The 23,416-nt window shown below is 41.2% G+C and overlaps 4 protein-coding genes and 1 long non-coding RNA gene across 7 annotated transcripts in view; 2 read left to right on the top strand and 3 right to left on the bottom strand.

Annotated features, from left to right (window-relative positions):
• Positions 1–11,958, top strand: part of LOC116360095 (uncharacterized) — a 44,689-nt gene extending 32,731 nt beyond the window's left edge. Inside the window, exons 2-3 of the long non-coding RNA XR_004206896.1 lie at positions 11,177–11,272; positions 11,371–11,958. This is a non-coding gene — a long non-coding RNA (uncharacterized LOC116360095). The remainder of the gene's footprint in view (positions 1–11,176; positions 11,273–11,370) is intronic.
• LOC116360090 (CD209 antigen-like protein C) overlaps positions 1–23,416 on the bottom strand; it is a 78,114-nt gene that overhangs the window by 11,885 nt on the left and 42,813 nt on the right. The window lies entirely within an intron of this gene.
• On the bottom strand, positions 747–5,018 carry LOC116360091 (C-type lectin domain family 4 member M-like). The gene is made up of 6 exons (XM_031814630.1): positions 4,761–5,018; positions 4,507–4,608; positions 4,085–4,402; positions 3,823–3,965; positions 3,563–3,666; positions 747–1,138 (listed from the first exon to the last, which is right to left on the bottom strand). The coding sequence occupies exons 1-6, from the start codon at positions 4,900–4,902 to the stop codon at positions 982–984; spliced, it is 966 nt and encodes a 321-aa protein (XP_031670490.1). The 5' UTR covers positions 4,903–5,018; the 3' UTR covers positions 747–981.
• On the top strand, positions 12,423–19,627 carry LOC116360089 (ubiquitin carboxyl-terminal hydrolase 37-like). Of its 2 annotated transcripts, XM_031814627.1 has the most exons (11): positions 12,423–12,506; positions 13,955–14,307; positions 14,752–14,913; positions 15,195–15,326; positions 15,942–16,074; positions 16,184–16,320; positions 16,501–16,600; positions 16,730–16,809; positions 17,004–17,254; positions 17,689–18,885; positions 19,256–19,627. In XM_031814627.1, the coding sequence occupies exons 3-10, from the start codon at positions 14,783–14,785 to the stop codon at positions 17,730–17,732; spliced, it is 1,008 nt and encodes a 335-aa protein (XP_031670487.1). In that variant the 5' UTR covers positions 12,423–12,506; positions 13,955–14,307; positions 14,752–14,782; the 3' UTR covers positions 17,733–18,885; positions 19,256–19,627. The 2 variants fall into 2 exon arrangements, with proteins under 2 accessions (XP_031670487.1, XP_031670486.1); XM_031814626.1 differs by lacking the exon at positions 19,256–19,627 and having other exon boundaries at positions 17,004–17,715.
• The window catches only part of LOC109877013 (C-type lectin domain family 4 member M-like), a 20,385-nt gene continuing 19,309 nt past the window's right edge, over positions 22,341–23,416 (bottom strand). For both annotated transcript variants that reach the window (XM_031814631.1, XM_031814633.1), the window contains exon 7: positions 22,341–22,672. In XM_031814631.1, coding sequence (XP_031670491.1) covers positions 22,649–22,672 — 24 coding nt within the window. In that variant the 3' untranslated portion in view covers positions 22,341–22,648. The remainder of the gene's footprint in view (positions 22,673–23,416) is intronic.

The raw sequence follows: 23,416 nt of genomic DNA, 5'->3' as shown, positions 1-23,416 counted from the left end.
TTGTCCAGAGTATATCTCAACAGTCCTCCTGTCCAGGGAATGGGACTTGCTATTTGTGATGATGGACAGAACACTGTCATACCAGGAAGATATAGATCATAGAGGGGAAGTGGAGAACAAAGACTAGCTGTTAACATATATTAAATATCATATGTAACAGCCCCAAGATAATTCAGGGAGTTTCCAGAACTCCTCCTTCCTTTCACCTTTCTGCTGATTTGGACCCTCTGTTTACTCCCAAATATACATCAACATGTTCAGGAGGTCCAGAACTACAAACATGGGTCATTATAATGTCCAGACTATAGATTTTTTTTCACCACAAGATTACACCACGTGGATATTGAGGGTGGGTATGCTTAACCAGTGAGGATCAACCTGATTGGTTGAGGAGTTTTTGCGTGACAGCTGGTTGAACCACTGGAAATATCCACTTCCCTTCCCTCTTTTGGGACCCATATAAGGTAACAACAGTCAAATATGAGCATTTGATATTGTGCTCATATGTAACTTGACAACAAAGACTGACTGTTAAATATTATTAAGTAACATTGTTTGATATCTCTACTACACTCATTGATTGGTGATACAGTCAACTCCTATACAGTGTATGTAATGGTGTTGAGAATGTTATCACCAGGCCTAAATTGGAGCATGTAAATATCTGTAGAATATATTTTAATTGAATATTCTGTAAATGCACAAAGTTAAATGTACTGAATTAATGTTGAATGAAGCTACAAGAAGAAAATGAAGACTTTTATTAAAATGATACCACAAACAAATACAACAATAGGTATGAGTGTGTGCGTTAGTGTACGTGCATGCATGTGTTCGAGTGCATGTGTGAATGAGGGTGTGTGATGGTGTGTCTGTGAGAGAGAGAGAGAGAGAGACAGACAGACAGACAGAGAGAATGAAGGAGGAAGTTGTGTGGACTGTAGGCTACTGTATGTGTTACAGTATGTTGTCATGGTGATGTTAAAGCACTTTCTCACAAATCCAGCCGAGTTTGATGCCACATGATATGTCATACCATGCCTCCAGAGGACTCTGATTGTTACGTATCTGAACATAGTCCTCCTCACCATATTCTGGTTTGCCATCACCATTATCAGGCTGATGTGGAGACCAGTACCTACAGGGTTAAAAACAGTCAGATATCATGGTTAATACCGGTACCTACAGGGTTAACAACAGTCAGATATCATGGTTAATACCAGTATCTGCAGGGTTAAAAACAGTCAGATATCATGGTTAATACCAGTACCTACAGGGTTAACAACAGTCAGACATCATGGTTAATATCAGTACCTACAGGGTTAACAACAGTCATATATCATGGTCAATACCAGTACCTACAGGGTTAAAAACAGTCAGATATCATGGTTAATACCAGTACCTACAGGGTTAAAAACAGTCAGATATCATGGTTAATACCAGTACCTACAGGGTTAACAGCAGTCAGATATCATGGTTAATACCAGTACCTACAGGGTTAACAACAGTCAGATATCATGGTTAATACCGGTACCTACAGGGTTAATAACAGTCAGATATCATGGTTAATACCAGTACCTACAGGGTTAAAACCAGTCAGATATCATGGTTAATACCAGTACCTACAGGGTTAACAACAGTCAGATATCATGGTTAATACCAGTACCTACAGGGTTAATAACAGTCAGATATCATGGTTAATACCAGTACCTACAGGGTTAACAACAGTCAGATATCATGGTTAATACCAGTACCTACAGGGTTAACAACAGTCAGATATCATGGTTAATACCAGTACCTACAGGGTTAACAACAGTCAGATATCATGGTTAATACCAGTACCTACAGGGTTAACAACAGTCAGATATCATGGTTAATACCAGTACCTACAGGGTTAACAACAGTCAGATATCATGGTTAATACCAGTACCTACAGGGTTAACAACAGTCAGATATCATGGTTAATACCAGTACCTACAGGGTTAAAAACAGTCAGATATCATGGTTAATACCAGCACCTACAGGGTTAACAACAGTCAGATATCATGGTTAATACCAGTACCTACAGGGTTAACAACAGTCAGATATCATGGTTAATACCAGTACCAACAGGGTTAAAAACAGTCAGATATCATGGTTAATACCAGTACCTACAGGGTTAACAACAGTCAGATATCATGGTTAATACCAGTACCTACAGGGTTAAAAACAGTCAGATATCATGGTTAATACCAGTACCTACAGGGTTAACAACAGTCAGATATCATGGTTAATACCAGTACCTACAGGGTTAACAACAGTCAGATATCATGGTTAATACCAGTACCTACAGGGTTAACAACAGTCAGATATCATGGTTAATACCAGTACCAACAGGGTTAAAAACAGTCAGATATCACAGTTAGAACATCACAATACTAAATAATATACAGAAATGTCTTAAATTCAACTTTGACTGCTGCCATCAATAACAATAACCTGTGTAGATAAAGGTTGAATGAACTGATAATTGGCCCCTTTTTTATCAGAGTAGTTATCATCTCTTAGTCTGTGGTCAGTGTTGGTCCATCAGTTGAGTATGGAGAACCTAGAGTATGAACAACACAGAGAAACAGTCCTTCTCCTTACACTGTGGTCAGTGTTATTAGAGCAAGTTGTATATTACCTTGGGTTGGTCAGTGTTATTATAGCAGTAGTATATTACCTTGGGGTGGTCAGTGTTATTAGAGCAGTAGTATATTACCTTGGGTTGGTCAGTGTTATTAGAGCAGTAGTATATTACCTTGGGTTGGTCAGTGTTAATATAGCAGTAGTATATTACCTTGGGGTGGTCAGTGTTATTATAGCAGTAGTATATTACCTTGGGGTGGTCAGTGTTATTAGAGCAGTAGTATATTACCTTGGGTTGGTCAGTGTTATTAGAGCAGTAGTATATTACCTTGGGTTGGTCAGTGTTAATATAGCAGTAGTATATTACCTTGGGGTGGTCAGTGTTATTAGAGCAGTAGTATATTACCTTGGGCTGGTCAGTGTTATTATAGCAGTAGTATATTACCTTGGGTTGGTCAGTGTTATTAGAGCAGTAGTATATTACCTTGGGTTGGTCAGTGTTAATATAGCAGTAGTGTATTACCTTGGGTTGGTCAGTGTTATTATAACAGTAGTATATTACCTTGGGTTGGTCAGTGTTATTAGAGCAGTAGTATATTACCTTGGGTTGGTCAGTGTTAATATAGCAGTAGTATATTACCTTGGGGTGGTCAGTGTTATTAGAGCAGTAGTATATTACCTTGGGTTGGTCAGTGTTATTAGAGCAGTAGTATATTACCTTGGGTTGGTCAGTGTTATTAGAGCAGTAGTATATTACCTTGGGGTGGTCAGTGTTATTATAGCAGTAGTATATTACCTTGGGTTGGTCAGTGTTAATATAGCAGTAGTGTATTACCTTGGGTTGGTCAGTGTTATTATAACAGTAGTATATTACCTTGGGTTGGTCAGTGTTATTACAGCAGTAGAATATTACCTTGGGGTGGTCAGTGTTATTACAGCAGTAGAATATTACCTTGGGGTGGTCAGTGGGGTGCCGTCCACCCATCTCCAGGTCGCCTCAGTAACAGAGTCAGTCAGACCAATCCAGACTGTCTTCTTGAGTTTGAAGAGAAACTCCTGTTGTTGAGAAAGATAAATAAATATGCATATACCCCTTGCACACCCATATCTTCTCTCTCGCTCTCTCTCTCTCTCTCTCTCTCTCTCTCTCCCCTCTCACTCTCTCGCTCTCTCTCTCCCCTCTCACTCTCTCGCTCTCTCTCTCTCACTCACCTGTTCCTTATCACTGTTTATCATCACCAGGTCTGCTCCTCTCTCCAGACAGTCCTCTCTGCTCTCCTTCCAGGTTTTAGTCTCAGTAGACAGGAAGTACCAACTGGATTCAAACTTCTGCCAGCCTTCAGGACAGGTTTGTTCTACAAGATGAAAACATGAATTTCCTTCATCTTACCACACTGGATACTTAATGAAAGAATACAGACACACGATAAGGTGTGAGGGATTAAAGATAATGTGTTACTGTAGGTTTACTCACTGAGATTGGAAGACCTCCTACTAAGAAAATCTCTCTCAGTCTGTAGCTGGTCTCTATCTTTAGTCAGGTTGTTGTAACTGGACTGTAGCTTGTCTCTCTCTTTAGTCAGGTTGTTGTAACTGGACTGTAGCTGGTCTCTCTCTTTAGTCAGGTTGTTGCAACTGGTCTGTAGCTGGTCTCTCTCTTTAGTCAGGATGTTGTAACTGGACTGTAGCTGGTCTCTCTCTTTAGTCAGGTTGTTGTAACTGGTCTGTAGCTGGTCTATCTCTTTTGTCAGGATGTTGTAACTGGACTGTAGCTGGTGACCAATGTCTCCATCTGTAAAAGGGTAAAGTTGATGAAACATGTAACTAAAACACCATTAATGAGTAAGTATGATTAAGTAGGCTACTTAAGTCTCAGTAAAAACATTGTAAACTTACAGTATACAGACAGGCCTATGATCCCAGCCAGTAGGAGAACACACAGCAGCCCCAGACACAATACAGCAACTCCAGAGGGTCTCTTCCACCACTGAACATGTACTGAATCACAAATGATTAAACTAAGATCTGTGGTAATGTGTTTTACTGTATCATCCAGGATTGAGACAAATAAAGCTAGAGTACTACAGGTTATCTCACCTGTAGTGTATTGTGTGTGTTATTTGTTTGTGTGTGTGTGTGTGCAATCTTACCTGAAACAACAACTCCATCTCTTGGACTGGACTTGAAGGCTCTTACGTTGGAATAATTTTGGTCATCAATGTCTGTGTTCTTCGTTGCATCAGACTCATCGTCTTCAAATCTATCTGAGATTTCATTGACTCCCTCTGACATCTTTAAACACTTGTGGTCAAATACAGTAACTTCTACTTCTAACCTCAACTCTAATGTACGTCTGTACCTGATTCTTCTCCCTGCACTGTCCTACGCCTGTGTGACTTTAGGTAGTGAAACTCTATCAGTCAACCACAATGGATTAGAAACACTGGCAACCATGTGACCCAGCCTTAGTGTGATAAGATACTACATGATATGACTCCCACCAGTCTTAGTCTGATAATATAATACATGATATGACTCCCACCAGTCTTAGTCTGATAATATACTACATGATATGACTCCCACCAGCCTTAGTCTGATAATATAATACATGATATGACTCCCACCAGTCTTAGTCTGATAATATACTACATGATATAAAATCAAATCAAATCAAATTTATTTATATAGCCCTTCGTACATCAGCTGATATCTCAAAGTGCTGTACAGAAACCCAGCCTAAAACCCCAAACAGCAAGCAATGCAGGTGTAGAAGCACCTGTATGACTCCCACCAGCCTTAGTCTGATAATATAATACATGATATGACTCCCACCAGCCTTAGTGTGATAATATACTACATGATATGACTCCCACCAGCCTTAGTCTGATAATATAATACATGATATGACTCTATATCATGCTATATGATGTATGTGTGAATACACAGGGTCACAATTTTGGATCTGCTAAAATAAATGGGAATCCTGTTAATTGACATATACACTACATATATCCTGACTGAGTTTACAGCACCCCCAGCCTTCAAATGGAGAGCACATTATGGCTCTCACTCTGTGACTGGTGGTGTAGGGGGAAGTTGTCCCTAGACGCTGATCTTAGGTCGGTGTTGCATTTCCACCACAAATGGTTATGGTTAGGATTGGGTGAGATAAACCTGATCCTAGATCTGAACCTAGGGGAAACTTCCCTCCGTGGTGTGACTGGCCACCAATGGCCATCTACAGTAGGGGTCTTTTTTTATCTATACTGACTGTGAAGAGTTACTCAGAATGAAAAAGCAGAAGTTCTGACAATATCTCTGTAGTTTCAGTTTGGCAGATTGAATAGAATAGAAAGAAGAATAAAAACCCTTCACATGTATTATGACAAAACATTCATATTTCCACCCTGTCTTTCAGTACAACATAACATAAACATACTGGTTACATCTTGGTGACAGAGACCTGGGTGGATGTAGTACTAACTATAGGTACAACTGTAGTGTTGGTGACAGCGACCTGGGTGGATGTAGTACTAACTACAGGTACAGCTGTAGTGTTGGTGACAGAGACCTGGGTGGATGTAGTACTAACTACAGGTACAGCTGTAGTGTTGGTGACAGAGACCTGGGTGGTTGTAGTACTAACTACAGGTACAGCTGTAGTGTTGGTGACAGAGACCTGGGTGGATGTAGTACTAACTACAGGTACAGCTGTAGTGTTGGTGACAGAGACCTGGGTGGATGTAGTACTAACTACAGGTACAGCTATAGTGTTGGTGACAGAGACCTGGGTTGATGTAGTACTAACTACAGGTACAGCTGTAGTGTTGGTGACAGAGACCTGGGTTGATGTAGTACTAACTACAGGTACAGCTGTAGTGTTGGTGACAGAGACCTGGGTGGATGTAGTACTAACTACAGGTACAGCTGTAGTGTTTGTGACAGATACCTGGGTGGACGTAGTACTAACTACAGGTACAGCTGTAGTGTTGGTGACAGAGACCTGGGTGGATGTAGTACTAACTACAGGTACAGCTGTAGTGTTGGTGACAGAGACCTGGGTGGATGTAGTACTAACTACAGGTACTTCAGTTTGTCCATGAGGTGAAGCCGAGGAACTTTAAACTTTCCACCCACTCCACTACTGTCCCGTCGATGTGGATAGGGGGCTGCTCCCTCTGCTGTTTCCTGAAGTCCACGATCATCTCCTTTGTTTTGTGGACATTGAGTGTGTGGTTATTTTCCTGACCTTTCCTAACATGTCATTGCTGGTTATACAGTAACATGTCCTGGCTGGTTACACAGTAACATGTCCTGGCTGGTTATACAGTAACATGTCCTGGCTGGTTATACAGTAACATGTCCTGGCTGGTTATACAGTAACATGTCCTGGTTGGTTTTAGTTGGGACACTTTCTTCTTCTTTTCACCTTGTTATCTGATTCCTGAGTAACTTCCTGTTCTACTGGGGGAAGTTCCACCCACTTACTGTGAAGCAACACAAACATAGACAGAGACACATGCAGAAACACACACGATAACATAGCCACTATAAACACACGTACACATGGATTTTGTGTTGTAGATATGTGGTAGTGGAGTAGGGGCCTGAGGGCACACACTTAATGTGTTGTGAAATCTGTTGTGAATGTATTGTAATGTTTTTAAAATTGTATAACTGCCTTAATTTTGCTGGAACCTGGGAAGAGTAGCTGCTGCCTTGGCAGGAACTAATTAATGGGGATCCATAATGAAACCCAGGAAGAGTAGCTGCTGCCTTGGCAGGAACTAATGGGGATCCATAATGAAACCCAGGAAGAGTAGCTGCTGTTTTGACAGGAACTAATGGGGATCCATAATAAACACCAGGAGGAGTAGCTGCTGTTTTGACGGGAACTAATGGGGATCCATAATATACCCCAGGAGGAGTAGCTGCTGCCTTGGCAGGAACTAATGGGGATCCATAATAAATACAAATACATACACCAGACACACCCTCTTATATGATCTCTTACTACTCTATATCACTGATTAACATATTGGATGTATCTTAATAATGTCTCTGGATGCTGTCCACTACTTTTAGCGTTTGGGACTATTCTATTGGTTCCATTAAGCCAGACAAGCTCAACCAAGCACAGCTAAAGTATTTGGGTTTTACAGCAGATTTCCTCTTTAATACCAATGAATACACTTAAAGCATTCATCTATTTGCATAATTGAAGGTAAAATCATTAAAAAAGTGCTTCCACTGTGACTTGACATCAGTTAGCATTTTTCAGTGTTTTCAGTCATGTGTAAGTGTGTGTGTGTGTGTGTGTGTGTGTGTGTGTGCGTGTGCGAGTGCGAGTGCGAGTGCGAGTGTGTGTGTGTGTGTGTGTGTGTGTGTGCGTGTGCGAGTGTGCTCAAATACAGTAACTTCTACTTCTAACCTCAACTCTAATATAGGTCTGTACCTGTGTCTTCTCCCTGCACTGTTTATGCTTTTGGGTCCCAACCCCTAATGTGTCTCTACCTGAATTAATGCTGTCATTGAATGGGTGGTATAAACCAAATATAAACTCATAATTGTGCATTCAAAATTGTATTTGAATTAACTGAATGATGAGGATGAAGATGTCACACCCTGATCTTTTTCACCTGTTCTTGTGATTGTCTCCACTCCCTCCAGGTGTCGCATATTTTCCCATGTGTATTTATCCCTGTGTTTCCTGTCTCTCTGTGCCAGTGTATTTATCCCTGTGTTTCCTGTCTCTCTGTGCCAGTGTATTTATCCCTGTGTTTCCTGTCTCTCTGTGCCAGTGTATTTATCCCTGTGTTTCCTGTTTCTCTGTGCCAGTGTATTTATCCCTGTGTTTCCTGTCTCTCTGTGCCAGTGTATTTATCCCTGTGTTTCCTGTTTCTCTGTGCCAGTGTATTTATCCCTGTGTTTCCTGTCTCTCTGTGCCAGTGTATTTATACCTGTGTTTCCTGTCTCTCTGTGCCAGTGTATTTATCCCTGTGTTTCTCTGTGCCAGTGTATTTATCCCTGTGTTTCTCTGTGCCAGTGTATTTATCCCTGTGTTTCCTGTTTCTCTGTGCCAGTGTATTTATCCCTGTGTTTCCTGTCTCTCGGTGCTAGTGTATTTATCCCTGTGTTTCTCTGTGCCAGTGTATTTATCCCTGTGTTTCCTGTCTCTCGGTGCCAGTGTATTTATCCCTGTGTTTCCTGTCTCTCTGTGCCAGTGTATTTATCCCTGTGTTTCATGTCTCTCTGTGCCAGTGTATTTATCCCGTGTTTCCTGTTTCTCTGTGCCAGTGTATTTATCCCTGTGTTTCCTGTCTCTCTGTGCCAGTGTATTTATCCCTGTGTTTCCTGTCTCTCTGTGCCAGTGTATTTATCCCTGTGTTTCTCTGTGCCAGTGTATTTATCCCTGTGTTTCTCTGTGCCAGTGTATTTATCCCTGTGTTTCCTGTCTCTCTGTGCCAGTGTATTTATCCCTGTGTTTCCTGTCTCTCTGTGCCAGTGTATTTATCCCTGTGTTTCCTGTCTCTCTGTGCCAGTGTATTTATCCCTGTGTTTCCTGTCTCTCTGTGCCAGTGTATTTATCCCTGTGTTTCCTGTCTCTCTGTGCCAGTGTATTTATCCCTGTGTTTCCTGTCTCTCTGTACCAGTACGTCTTGTATGTTCAAGTCAACCAGCGTGTTTTTTCCCCTGCTCCTACTTTTCTATTCTCTTCTACTAGTCCTCCCAGTTTTGACCTTTGCCTGTTTTCTGGACTCCATTCCCACCTGCCTGAGCATTCTGTCTGCCCTGACCTCGAGCCTGCCTGCCATTCTGTACCTCTGGATCTCTGAACTGGTTTTGACCTTTTGCTTGTCCATGACTATTATCTTGCTACCCCCTTTGGATTGTTAATAAATATCTTGGGCTCGAACCATCTGCCTCCTGTGTCTGCATCTGGTTCTCCTTGTGCCCCTATTGAAGAAGGTGATTGAATTTAGAACAATAGTGTAGGAATTGCTATTTCTCTGTCCTACACGCACACCCCAAAAATACACCGAATTGTCGCAGATCAGATTTGCCCTAACAAAATGTTTTGCTTACCGGTAGATATAAATGTAGAATCTTCCAGTCCTCTAAATGTAATTATTGACGGAGTGTCACGTCATTGGCGGAGAGTCAGGCGGCATTGGTCGGAGAGTCATGTGGAGAGTCATGGGGTGGCAGGTATCCTAGAGGTTAGAGCGTTGGTCTAGTATCCGAAAGGTTGCAAGATCAAATCGCTGAGCTGACAAGGTAAAAATCTGATCTGCCCCTGAACAAGGCAGTTAACCCACTGTTCCTAGGCTGTCATTGAAAATAAGAATTTGTTCTTAACTGACTTGCCAAGTTCAATATAATAAAAATGATGCATTGAAGAGGAATGAGATTGAGTCACAATCCATGCCAGGCACACCTGTGAGGAACTCCATCTCCTGTACTTGATGAAAATACCTGTATATTTGTGGAAGAATCACCCTGATTAACTCTTTAATCATATCACAGTTTACCTACTTTATGGTTTTTCCTCCACCTAGCGACCTGTACATTATATGAGAAAAAATATTCAATTTGATTTGGAATGGCAAGCCAGACAAAATTAAAAGGGCCTATTGTTTAACCCCATGTTCAAGAATGGCCTTTTTCCCTTTATTCAAATTAAATCTGCACATTTTCATTTATTTGAAAACAAAATCATCTCCAAAATATCAATATTTTTTAAACATGAACATGAGAATGAGATTGTGAACTCACCTTTGAGAAAGAGAATGATAAATTACAGCAATTAATACATTCATTCAATACATTGGAAATCAATGAAGCCATCCACACATGATGAAATATTAGCAGGAGAATAGACTCTTCATAGCCCGGCTAATGTAGGCTGAAAATTACCCCAACTTGCACGACTTTACAATAAGATCCCTAGTTTTGGTCTCAAGTAAGCATGGTGTGTGAAGAGCGTTTAAATAAAATAAGCATTGTTTGTGAAAAAAAACACCAGGAATATATAGACCGAGACCTATGAACACTTAAAAAACGAGAGTCAGGGTTAGTACTTTGTATAAATAATTGATTATCCTGACCTGGATGACATGACAAAAATCCTAAAGTCTACCAGTACTTTTGAAATGTCTCCAGTAGATTGTCTGTTCCCCCTGAAAGCCCCAATATGCTGACTTAAATGAATAGAGATCCTGGTCATGGTGTTACAGTATGTTGTTACAGCATAATCAAAGTGAGGACTTTCAGCGATCTGCTGTATACTTATGGCCAATAGTAACCTGAATGTCACACCTTTCCAGTACTCTTCTACCTGCCCCAAACTCCACCCATTCTATGGTGCTATATGTTCCAGGGTTAGGACTGTACCCACCAGAGGACTTGAGAAAATGAGCCAGAGCTGAGAGGATCACCAAAACTAAAGTGTTTTTGGTTTCAATGCATTTACTTATTTTTTTTCGTATATAGTCTGTCCATGTGTAGGCATACTGTCTAATGCAATCGATACTTGTGTACTAAAAACATGAATGTGTTTTTGCAGAGCAAACGACCATGCAGACAACCATCCGTGGAGATTGGTGGACAAAGGGCTGGACAACGGGCCACACCCATAAAACACATGGTTCCCATGAAAGCGGTTGGTTTTGCTACATTCTTAAAACATGTTTTCATTCTGCAGAATTTGTGTGTTGGAGTCACTTTTCATTCTAAATTGATCTACCATTTCTATCATAGAACACCACAATCGATGGGGACGCAGAGCAGTACCAGTTCTTATTTGCAATGACGTCCTAGGAACAGTGGGTTAACTGCCTTGTTCAGGGGCAGAACAACAGATTTTTACCTTGTCAGCTCAGGGATTTGATTCAACAACCTTCCGGTTACTGGCCCAACGCTCTAACCACTAGACTACATGCCGCCCCAATTGGGATGGATCCCGAGGCAAATTTGGCTGACCAGTGAACCTCCAGGTGTTCATCATTAATACTGTGACCAAGACTGATGCAACTCGGAAAAAAACATTCAAGACAGAGTTAATGAGTACTTGAGGTCACTGAGAACGTCTTGACATGGCCTGCTCTCCCTTATGTAAGGAATTAAGCATCTTTGCCATGTTTACTATGTACTGTGGGCTATGTTTACTATGTACTGTGGGCTATGTTTACTATGTACTGTGGGCTATGTTTACTATGTACTGTGGGCTATGTTTACTTGTCAGACTGCACAGTAGCTTATTAAACGTGTGCATTTTGAAATAGTAAAAAATTAAATAATAATCAATATCATGTTTCTACCACAGTGTGTTTCTGGTTGATGGCCAATATTAAGTACAGTCAAATGCATTTGTGAATTAAATCACTTTATTGTTTAATTAATTAAGGCTCCTTTCTCTTTTATGTGCTGGAGTTATTTTAAGAATAAAGTAGGCTAATGAAGGCAACCAATTTTTGCTTACTGAAACTCCCAATGTCATCCAATTGTTACAATAGGATTTGAAGCAAAAGCCTACCTGCGTATGGTCAACTATTTCAGCACCGTTTTGTGCTGCTCTGAGAAAAGCAAGACAACTTAATAAACATATACATTTTTATTATCCGTGCATTATCATTGAATAAAAGCCCATTAGATATTAATTTAGAATCCTCTAAATGTAATTAGATCTCAATCTGAATTGATCTGCAAGTACTTTCATTTTGAGTTTCCGGTAAACTCTTTGTTTCCTTTCATGTGTCCAACCAATTATTATTGGGTTATTCACCATGGCAACCAGTGAAATGTATTTCTGAGTTAGTTTGGCTTGTTTTCATAATTCACAACAAAATGCCTCCAGCTGTCCATCACCACTGTAAATATAAGAGTGGTTATAGAGGGTGAGCGTGTATGTGTGTGTTTGTGCGAGAGAGAATCGAAACACACACAGTAACGTGTGTAAATGAGTTCCGAGAGCAGATCTGTTATCCATCGATTAGTTTCATATTAAAAACGGTTAAATGTTTCTCAAAGATTCTCACTGGTGGTCAAACTAGCTCTAACGAGCGTTAATGGCAACAATGTCTGACACTTAAATCATAAATAATGTGCCATAGAATTCTGCGGCAGCCCGCAAATTGTGCTGCAATATGATGCAACTTTTTAAGGAAGAACCACTGGAGGAGTTGGCAAGACAGCACTAAACAGACCTGGGACACTAGCTAGTAGGAGTTGGCAAGACAGCACTAAACAGACCTGGGACTCTAGCTAGGGTTGGGTTAAATTTAGGTAAGAATAATTATTTAGGGGTTGGAGTGAGGTTAGAAAACAAAATTCATGCCAGCAACCTTGTGTTATGCCTTCCATTCAACACCAATGTATCACCTAGCAAGTGTATTTAACACACACTGGGCACTGTAAGCTCTGCCCACTGACCATTGAGCTTTAATTGAACCAATCACATTCATTATGTCCTTGAGACAGAGCTGACCTCAGGGCAAGATTGAATGCGGAAAACTGTCCTTTACCAATCTGGACTGTTGTTTGAGGTTTAGGCTAAATCTCTACCACCTGTTCACGTTCTTTTAAACCAACCCTTTGTCCATCTGCTGGTGAATAAGAGAAAAAGCATTTAGCATTTAAATAAACCGATAACCAAACCACAAACAACATGGAAGCTATCAAAAACTAGGAAGATGAAGATGAAGGCACTTAAAATGCCTTTATTGTGGTCGTAAGTTTAATGAAACAACATACAAAAAATGGATATAAAAAGAAACAAGAATACAATGGAGCATATTATCTACAATATTGTATGTATACTGCATGACTTTGCTCTTCAATAAAACATTTGTTCATTGAACAATATATTTTAAAATGTTATAGATTGGGTTGCCAGATGGTGGTGTCATACATGACCGATGACATCACAATGGTCTTAAAGCCAATTTGAACAATGGGTTAATGAGGAAATGTATCAGTCTTCATTGGTTATCGACATGGCTTGTTTCTGCTGGTGCAAAAAGGTATGAAATCAGGTCATTTAATCAATTAACAACTACTATAATTCTGGAGTAGTATTTTTCTCTTAAACCTAGTGGGAAGAATAAAAGTAAAATTACATTCTGATTGACGAATATGTGAAAAGTGTACATGAAATGTACATGAAGTTCGGCTATTGCAGATGTCACTCAATGTAACCTGTCTATACTGTGTTATTTGAGGTTTAGGATAGATACCTACGATTCTCCATTCAGGCCAACCTCTTCCTACTCTTATGACCCCCCTCTTCCATTGGCTGGGGATCTGGGAAAAAGTATTTAGCACTATCACATTTTCTTGTCAACAGAAAAAACGTCAGAAAGCAAATTCAGTTGATGTGGAGCAGAAGACAAGAAAGAAGAAGGAGAGTGGCACTTCATCCCCCTCTCCAATTCCATCTGACCGTTCTGAACGGAATGGCTCCGCTACCTCTGACCCCTCACCCTCTGACCAACTCTCCTCCCTCCATCCACCTCCCTCTCCTGTTAAATGTTCCTCTCAGCCTTGCTCTCCTGCTAAACAACCCTCTGTACCCCGGTCACCTGCCAAAAACCCTTCCCCAGTGAAATCCTCTCCAGTGGTGTCCCACCCTAGTTCTCCCTCTCCTACCAACCCTCTGGACCGTCATGGAGACACCAGTCAGGAGGGCACAACAGTCAGGTAATCCAAACATAAAGTACAGTGCCATCCTAGAGTCTCTTTGGAGAGTTGGGTTTAGTGCTACCAGACCAGGGCCGGTGTTAATCAACAGTATGAGTGCTAATCTAGGATCAGGTCCTCTCTGTCCATAATAATCTGATTAATTGATCTATCTAAAATGCAAAACTGGTCCTAGATCAGACTCCTGCTCTGAGACACTTGATAAACAGTCCCAGAAAGTTATTTTCCTCAAACTGTAGTTTTAGCCTCTTCTGTCTACATCTAGTGGATAAAGAGAGTACTAACCTATTGGCCTGGTCTACTTGGTACACTGCATGTATATGGACAGCAGTACATGCATAACTACTCAGCTGTGTTTACAGTACAGTATTTAATAGAGAGACTGTGTAGAGTGATAATATCTCTGTGTTGGAGGCGTTAGACCTGTTTCTCTCCTTCCTCCAGGTCTCTGTCTCTTCAGGAACACTCTAGTCCAATGCCACAGAGACCAGTCTCAGCCACCAGAAGCATGACTCTTCCCAGGGCCAGCTCAGCCACCAGAGGGTCAGAAGAGACCCAGGGGGCCAGAGGAGAACGGGGGGAACTGGTCAACATGGAACTTCTTGGGTAAACCACAACACACTGCAAATGCATTGAATATAAGTTCTTTATTGTTTAAGAGATCAGTGTCTGATATACTATGGGGATAAGGCTTACTATCGAGCATGTCCGTTTTATTAGATATTTATAAACCCATGAATTATGTCAATCTTGGTCTAAAGGACATCCACTTCTTTGTGTTAAATATAATGTATCCCTTATCCCCTGCCATTATCATCACTTTATAGAGATATGAAGGTTTATGATTAATCTCTCTGTGTGTACTGATGGCTGCTTCTTCTTCACAGGTTGCCTAACATTGGCAACACTTGCTTCCTTAACGCCACCCTGCAGTGCCTCCTGGTCCTGCCGTCCTTCTCAAAGGAAATCCTGCACCAGGAACAACTCTGGAGCTCCTCCCCCTTCTCCAACCTGCTCAGGTAAGGGAAGGCTCAAAAGCAGACACTCACCCCACACACCCATTAATTGTGGTCATAAATTAAAGAAGGGACACTCTTTTCACGCCACTTCTACAGAAAGGGATTGTCGTAGCAGGTTAAGATAGCACTTTCACTAATCCTTTTCCTAACCTTAACCACTTCATATTTTGCTGGGTATTGTATTTATGGTTTATTTTCCAGTTTCTTTTTGTTTTTGGAATCTTCATAACCAAGAGGAACAACAATGACACACTGATTATGATGTAGGCATTTTGTAGGCCAATTTGGAAAGTGTAGAATGACTACATGACCCAAATGCTCATTGACTGAACATTCCACCTTACCGTGGGAAATTTGGTAGTTTCTTAAAATGCTCTGGAATTGAGAGCAGTATCCAAACCAAATATCTTAGGAGAATAAACAACACATTTTTGTTGTTTGGCTTCATTGTCCGTCCTCAAAGGTGAAATTACATCAAATCGAATGAAACATTTCTAATGATGGGGTGCCACTAGATAAAACATATTTGTATTTACTCATCTGCCTCTTCAGGCGTAAGCCAGTAGGTTGACACCATCCAGTCAGCTGCTAACTTACTCTCTGTCTCCCCTACAGGTGTCTGTCTGATGTGCACCGTTCGGGTCTACCTGACAGTGTGGCAAACCAGGCCTCAAAAGCAGATCTCATGTGGAAGGTCAAGTACTCCTTGTCGGGATACGATTTGAAGTATCTGGGGGACACGCAACAGGTAACTGAGGCACTACTCTCTTGTGTACGAGTGCTCTTCTTGCAAGGGTTCATTTTCTCTTCATCATTTGCTTTTATCTTGGTGTGTTTCTTTCTCTTCCTCATCATAGGACGCACATGAGTTACTTGTCAATATGCTGTGCCAGCTGAAGGAGGAGGGCATGATTCTGAAGACACTCGGGATGAACTATACCTGCCCTGTTTCCCAGCTGGAGTTCCAGCTTGTGTCGGTGCGCACATGTACCAGGTAAGAGATCCCATTGGTTGTAATGTATCTACTGAGAACATGATCTTTCTATATATATATATATATATATATACAGTATATATTAACATTACAAAACACATGGCATAACAGAAACATTGTAGAGACCTGAAACAGAAACACACTTGATGCATTTTTCTTCTCTTTGTCCTGCTTCTGAAGCTGTGGGTGCGAGTCGTCTACCAGAGAGGACTACAACCACCTCTCATTGGACTTCAGCCCTGAGCGCACCTTGCTGAACAGCCTAGCACTCACTTTCAAAGTCAGCACTTAGGGCTCAGCCCTGCATGTAGAGACTAACACCCAGGGCAAGCTGCCCACTGCCTCAGAATACGCTATCTTATTATTGTAGTGGTATCATTCATTATGTAATGCTTTTGTTTCTAACCAGAGTGAACAGGTTGAATTCACATGTGAGGGCTGTAAAGGCCTCCACGCCTCAAAGGTGGAGCAGTTCCACTCACTGCCTCTGTGAGTTGTCCCTTTATAACCTCTCATAGTACTAGCAGTGTTTAATGTACTGAGCCTTTAGGAGTAGTTACCTTCCTGAGCAGGTTGTAGGACTTAGAGGTGAGCACCACCAAACAAATTTCACTCATCTGTTACTTTGTTGACTGGTTTCATTGTCTGTCTGTTCATCTCTCTTCCTCTCTGTTTCTGGGCAGTGTGCTGGTTCTGCATCTGAAGAGGTTTGGGGGACCTGGGGGGTTGGAGAAGCTGGAGGCTCCTCTTTTGTTTCCTTCGGAGCTGAGGCTCTCCACCCTCTGTGGGGACATGGTGCCACACCTGCACAGTGCCAGCCCACAGGCCCTCACCCACCAGGTCCCCAGCATTCAGGGGTCCATCCCCCAGACCCTCGCCAGCCAAGTCTCCAGCCCACCTGGAGAGGCCAAAGACAGCGCCCTCTGCTGTTCAGGTAGGTCATGGCACCATAACACTATTCTTGCTCCAACACCACACAAACCACCCACTCTCAAAACGGTCCTGCTGACAGAGAAGCTCGAAGCTGCAATTTAAAATGTTTCTCAGACATCTTTAGTGATGTATGGGAGCTGTTTTAGACCAGAGCAATTCAGACAAGTGACCACGTTTTCACAGCTCTTGATATGTATATTTGACCCCTCAGATTCAAATGAGCAGGAACCAGGGAAAGTGTTGCTGACTGCCCCAGTGGTGAGAGAGAGAGAGAGTGAAACCAGTGAAAAATAAGTTATGACAGAACACTGAGATAGTTATGAGGAGTACACGATGTAGTAGACCTGTAGTAGACTAGTACTGTAGTAGACTGTAGACAGTGTGGTGAACTGTAGAGGAAATGAGAATCCTATGATCACATGTGTTTTCCTACAGAAGCAGAAGCCAGTACAGTCAGTGAATGGTTACTACCGAGCTGACTGGCGTAGTCTCTCATTTGGGAGGCTCCGCAAACTCCGGTAAGTAAATACCATCAAACACACACATGCAGATGCACAATACATATGACATCAGCTGAATTCCAAATCACTCCCTTCTCCTTGGATCTCAACTTGCATGTTCACGTGTACCTCTGCCGTATACACAAGCATCCCGAAGCTGAGGGAGTGAAAATTATCGAGGGTGAAGGCCAGGGATCATCAACAAGATTCAACCTCGGGTCCTTTTATTTTCTTAGCCAGATGGGAAGGGGTGTGGAACAAAATTACAAATAATTTGGGGATAATTAGACCCTCCAACAGCCATTTCGGCCAAGCTAGCAAGGCTGCATGCTTCAGAGTGAAGTGTCATCCCAACAAGCACTGCAATATGTTTAGAGTTTGCTCAATTTAATTGAAAAGAATGGAGAGGCATGTCTAATTATATGCCATGTGTATTTGTTTATCTCTGATTTCAAAACTTGACACATGTAACAGATAAAATACCTCCCAAATGACCTGTTTAACTGTTACAAAACACTCTATTACCCACAATAGCCTGACCCTTGACCTCTAGTCTGTCTTCCTTGTTCCACAGGGCACTACATTAGTGACATATTGCATGCCAGTGGAAACTGGTTCTGCTGTAACGACAGCCAGGTGTTAATGTCCAATGAAGCCACTGTGCTGAGGACCAGAGCCCGGAGTGCCTAAATGCTCTTCTATATGTTCAGGTACTGCTTACTCTCGCCATCTATATTCTTGTGTTGCTATTTATGTGTACGGTTCCTTTCACCCTACAGGGCAATAGAGCGGGAGGCCCCAGCACACAGGGCCTAACAGGGCCACCAGCATCAGCCCCAGCCTAAACAGGGGTAGCACCTGGACCAGCCTCCAAACACTCAGACCTGTCTCAACAGGGGTAGTACCAGGCCCAGCCTCAAAACCCACAGCCCAGCCTCAACACTCACACACCTGCTTCGAAAGGGGTAGCATTTGGCCCAACATCAATAACCCCGAGCCCAGCCACAACAGGGGCAGCACTGGGCCCAACATCAACACACCCAGCCCAGCCTCAACATGGGAAGAACCAGGCCCAGCCTCAACATGGGCAGAACAAGACCCAGCCCCAACACCCTCAGACCTGCCTCAACAGGTACAGCTTTCAGCCCAACTTCAATCATGCTGCTCTTCAACACTAGCATGAACATTCTTTCAGTAGCTTATGTCATAAATATCTACCCTTGATTTGACTACTTCACCTAATGTATAAAGCGTATAAAGTATACACACGAAATGTAGTACACATGTAGATGTGGTGGATAGAGAGTGTGATTATTTAGAGGATATAACATCCCTTCTATTTGGTTTGGTTTGAAATCCTCCTGTTGTGAAATACACTGTGGTGTCTAACCTCTTATTCAGCATGGTCACACCGGAAGACCTGCAATATTAATAAAGACAAGCAAATGTAAGAAAATCCCATTGAAGATGATTCTGTTGACCGTTGTAACTCTTTACCTCAGGAAGATTTATCGTCTGGGATTCAGGCCGGTCCTAACAGGAAACGTGACAAAGGGAAGCAGCTGTAATGGAGCCTTCTAACACCCAATCAGGTCTGGAGGAGGAAAGTCACATAAAGATTCAGAGATGCTATGAGTATCTTTTGAAGTTACTCTCCAGTTGTATCCATTTGAATAAATACAGACATGAAAATGCTGGGCTACGGATGTGACCTTGGTTCTGTGAGTAGAGTAACGGGTCACCAAACAAGCTATGGGAACTCCTTCCCTTTATCGTGATGTGATTGAGATGCTTAATATCAACGATGTTTACAATGACGCCACACCCTTACTGTACCATTGTGACCTGTCACTATTAAAGGCGGTGTGACGTGACACACTGTCTTTTCTTATCTCCTATATACTCCTTTACGTATTTATTTGGACAGTGAAGCTACAACTTTTCATTTGGCTCTATACGCCAGCGTTTTGGATTGGAGATCAAATGTTTCATATGGGGTGACTGTACAGAATGTCACCTTTAATTTAATGAATGGTAAATAATGTTGAGTGAGAAAGTTACAGAGGATCATACCCCCAAGACATGCTAACCTCTCACCATTACCAATAATAGGGGAGGTTAGCATTTTATATCATACCCCCAAGAAATGCTAACCTCTCACCATTACCAATAATAGGGGGGTTAGCATTTTATGTCATACCCCCAAGACATGCTAACCTCTCACCATTACCAATAATAGGGGAGGTTAGCATTTTATATCATACCCCCAAGACATGCTAAACTCTCACCATTACCGATAATAGGTCAGGTTAGCATTTTTGAGGGGTATAATATTTATACCTCTGTAAATTTCTCACACATCATTATTCACAATTCATTCATGATTATCTTTAATCATGGAATTCTATTCATATTTACAATAAAAATGACTCAAGTTACACAATACATTATTTACTATTACACTTACATTTGAGTCATTTATCAGACTTACAAGTAGAGCATTCATGTTTAACATACAGTGCCTTCAGACCCCTAGACTTCTTACACATGTTGTTGTGTTACAGACTGAATTTAAAATGCAGTAAATATATTTTTCTCTCAACTACACAAAGTACTCCATAACGACAAAGTTAAAACATGTTTTTACAAATGATATTGAAAATTAAATATACTATAGATTTTTCTTAAGTATTCACATCCCTAAGTCAAAACTTTGTAGAAGCACATTTGGCAGCGATTACAGCTGTGAGTATTTCCTGGTAAATCTCTAGGAGCTTTCCACACCTGGATTGTGCAACTTGACCATTATTCTTTCCAAAATTCTTTAAGTTTGTCAAATTGGTTGTTGATCATTGCTAGACAACCATGTTCAGGTCTTGCCATAGATTTTCAAGTAGATTTAAGTCAAAACTGTAACTTGGCCACTCAGGAACATTGACTGTATTCTTGGAAAGCAACTCCAGTGTATATTTGGTCTTCTGTTTTAGGTTATTGTCCTGTTGAAAGGTTTATTAATCTCCCAGAGTCTGGTGGAAAGCAGACTGAACCAGGGTTTCCTCTAGGAATTTGTCTGTTTAGCTCCACTCAGTTTATTTTTCTTCTGAAAGACTCCCCAGTCCTTAACGATTACAAACATACCTTGACATACTATATGATAGTGAAACTCTTTATCACAGTGGATTAGAAACACTGGCCACCACGTGACTCCCACCAGCCTTAGTTTGATAATATTATACATGATATGACTCCCACCAGCCTTAGTTTGATAATATTATACATCATATGACTCCCACCAGCCTTAGTTTTATAATATAATACATGATATGACTCCCACCAGCCTTAGTTTGATAATATACTCATAATATGACTCCCACCAGCCTTAGTTTGGTAAAATAATATATAATATGACTCCCACCAGCCTTAGTGTGATAACATACTAAATGATATGTCTCCCACCAGTCTTAGTGTGATAATATACTACACGATATGACTCCCACCAGCCTTGATAATATAATACATGCTATGACTCCACCAGCCTTAGTTTGATAATATAATACATGATATGACTCTATCATATTACATACATACATACCTACAATAACTATTATACAACTCTACATCTCTACTCTATTCCATAGGATGAGAGAAAGCATCACACAGATCATTAGATACAGAGACAGAGTCAAAGGTGGCCCTCTGGTGGACAGAGTACTAACTACAGGTACAACTGTAGTGTTGGTGACAGAGACCTGGGTGGATGTAGTACTAACTAGAGGTACAGCTGTAGTGTTGGTGACAGAGACCTGGGTGGATATAGTACTAACTACAGGTACAGCTGTAGTGTTGGTGACAGAGACCTGGGTGGATATAGTACTAACTACAGGTACAGCTGTAGTGTTGGTGACAGAGACCTGGGCCGGTTTCCCAAAATCATTTTAAGTCTAAGTTCATCTTAGAACAAAAGGATCCTGTGGTAATAATGATGGAGCCTTACGATGTCCCAGGGTCATGTTCTCGGCCCTGGGGCCCACCGCCTGTTATGCTCATTGATAGTAGGAGACCAAGGTGCAGCGTTGTGCACGTACATTTACTTTAATCATAAATGTTCCACCAAAAAACAATAAACACCCGCCTGCCTGACCAGCCTGTCTGCCCTGAGCTCGAGCCTGCCTGCCACTCTGTACCTCCTGGACTCTGATCTGGTTTTGATATTTTGACTGTCCATCACTATTCTCTTGCCTACCCCTTTTGGAACTAATAAATATCAAACACTCAAACCATCTGCCTCCTGTGTCTGCATCTGGGTCTGGCACTGAGCCCTTATAGATATAGTGTAATGATTAGATAGCAATACACTCACAGACTAGTGGCTTCCATGGCTTTCATTAGCATAGTTTGTTTTTGTGTGTGTGTGTGTCCTCTCAGTACTGTTCTGCCCTCTGTGTGTTTTCAGTTCATACTGTTTAAAGTATCCATTCCCATTCAATCAGGAAGCTGGTAAACCTTGTTAAAGAACATTGTTCTTTATTTATCCATCTGTGACTTTGCTATTCTTATTATTAAAGTGATAAACATAGGTAACAAAAATTGTCCCACTTTTTTTTTACTGAGCATAAGCCAACTGCAAATCACATGACATGTATCTAACAAAAGGAATGAAGAAGCATTTTACAGAGTACAGTATGTCTACATACACTCAGCCAAACAGATTCATCTCCTCATTTCAACCCTAATACAGGAGAAGGTCCAAGGTCCCTCCCCTAGGATTGTATTCTCCAACAGTAGGTTATTGTTACACCACTTTCTCACAGATCCAGTTTAATGTCTTTACTTGGTCATCTTGTCCATAGTAAATCTCAACACAGTCCTCCTGCCCATAGAACAGAGCACCATTATCAGTCTGTCCTGTCCCCCAGTACCTAAACAACACAGAGAACCAGACAGTTGGAATCTGTGTTACAAACATCCCCCTCAATTATACACATAGTCCTATGTGTTCTCAGCTTTAAAGACACACTCTGTAAGATGATTATACCATTATCAAGAGTGGACCATCAATACATTTTTTATTTTACTCTTTTGATCACCTTTTCATTTATAAATATGACCTGCTATCTATAATACATCTATAGATCTCAATGAATTACATTCATGTTTTTAAACATACATTTTGATGAACATGATTGGAAGCAAAATATCATTGTAGTTTTTTATCTCCATATCACAATGTAAAATGGTCAAATCTCACACCCTGTGGTCAGTGATGTGCCATCCACCCACTTCCAGGCCCCCTCAGTAACAGAGTCAGTCAGACCAATCCAGGCTCTCAGATGGAGGTTGAAGACAAATGTATGTTTTTGAGAAAGATAAAAACTTTTAATATATTTCTAACATACAACCCACATATTAGTGTACTGATGAAAATACTTGCTCAACCTCTCTCTCTGTCACCACTTCCACCGAAGTCTGTCCCTCTCCTTGCTCTATTTTATCACAGTTTATATCTCACCTATCACAAAAAGCTTAGCTTGTATATGGCCTTTCTCGTCAGTCAGGGTATTGTATCTGGTCTTTAGCCGGTATCTCTTTTTAGTCAAATTGTTGTATTTTTGTTGTATCTGGTCTGTAACTGGTCTCTCTCTTCAGTCAGGTTGTTGTATCTG

Source organism: Oncorhynchus kisutch, unplaced genomic scaffold (assembly GCF_002021735.2).
Source record: "Oncorhynchus kisutch isolate 150728-3 unplaced genomic scaffold, Okis_V2 Okis07a-Okis12b_hom, whole genome shotgun sequence".
NCBI classification, from domain to species: Eukaryota; Metazoa; Chordata; class Actinopteri; order Salmoniformes; family Salmonidae; genus Oncorhynchus; species Oncorhynchus kisutch.
This window is presented reverse-complemented; position numbering and strand designations above follow the sequence as displayed.

Coding starts and splice junctions, on each gene's coding strand:
- LOC116360091 (XM_031814630.1), bottom strand. CDS start 4,902: ATGTCAGAGGGAGTCAATGAAATCTCAGATAGATTTGAAGACGATGAG. Junction 4,403..4,506: donor CATAGGCCTGTCTGTATACT/GTAAGTTTACAA, acceptor ACCCTTTTACAG/ATGGAGACATTGGTCACCAG. Junction 1,139..3,562: donor ACCCCACTGACCACCCCAAG/GTAATATTCTAC, acceptor TTAACCCTGTAG/GTACTGGTCTCCACATCAGC.
- LOC116360089 (XM_031814626.1), top strand. CDS start 14,783: ATGCCACAGAGACCAGTCTCAGCCACCAGAAGCATGACTCTTCCCAGG. Junction 16,075..16,183: donor ATCTGGGGGACACGCAACAG/GTAACTGAGGCA, acceptor TCCTCATCATAG/GACGCACATGAGTTACTTGT. Junction 16,810..17,003: donor CAGTTCCACTCACTGCCTCT/GTGAGTTGTCCC, acceptor GTTTCTGGGCAG/TGTGCTGGTTCTGCATCTGA.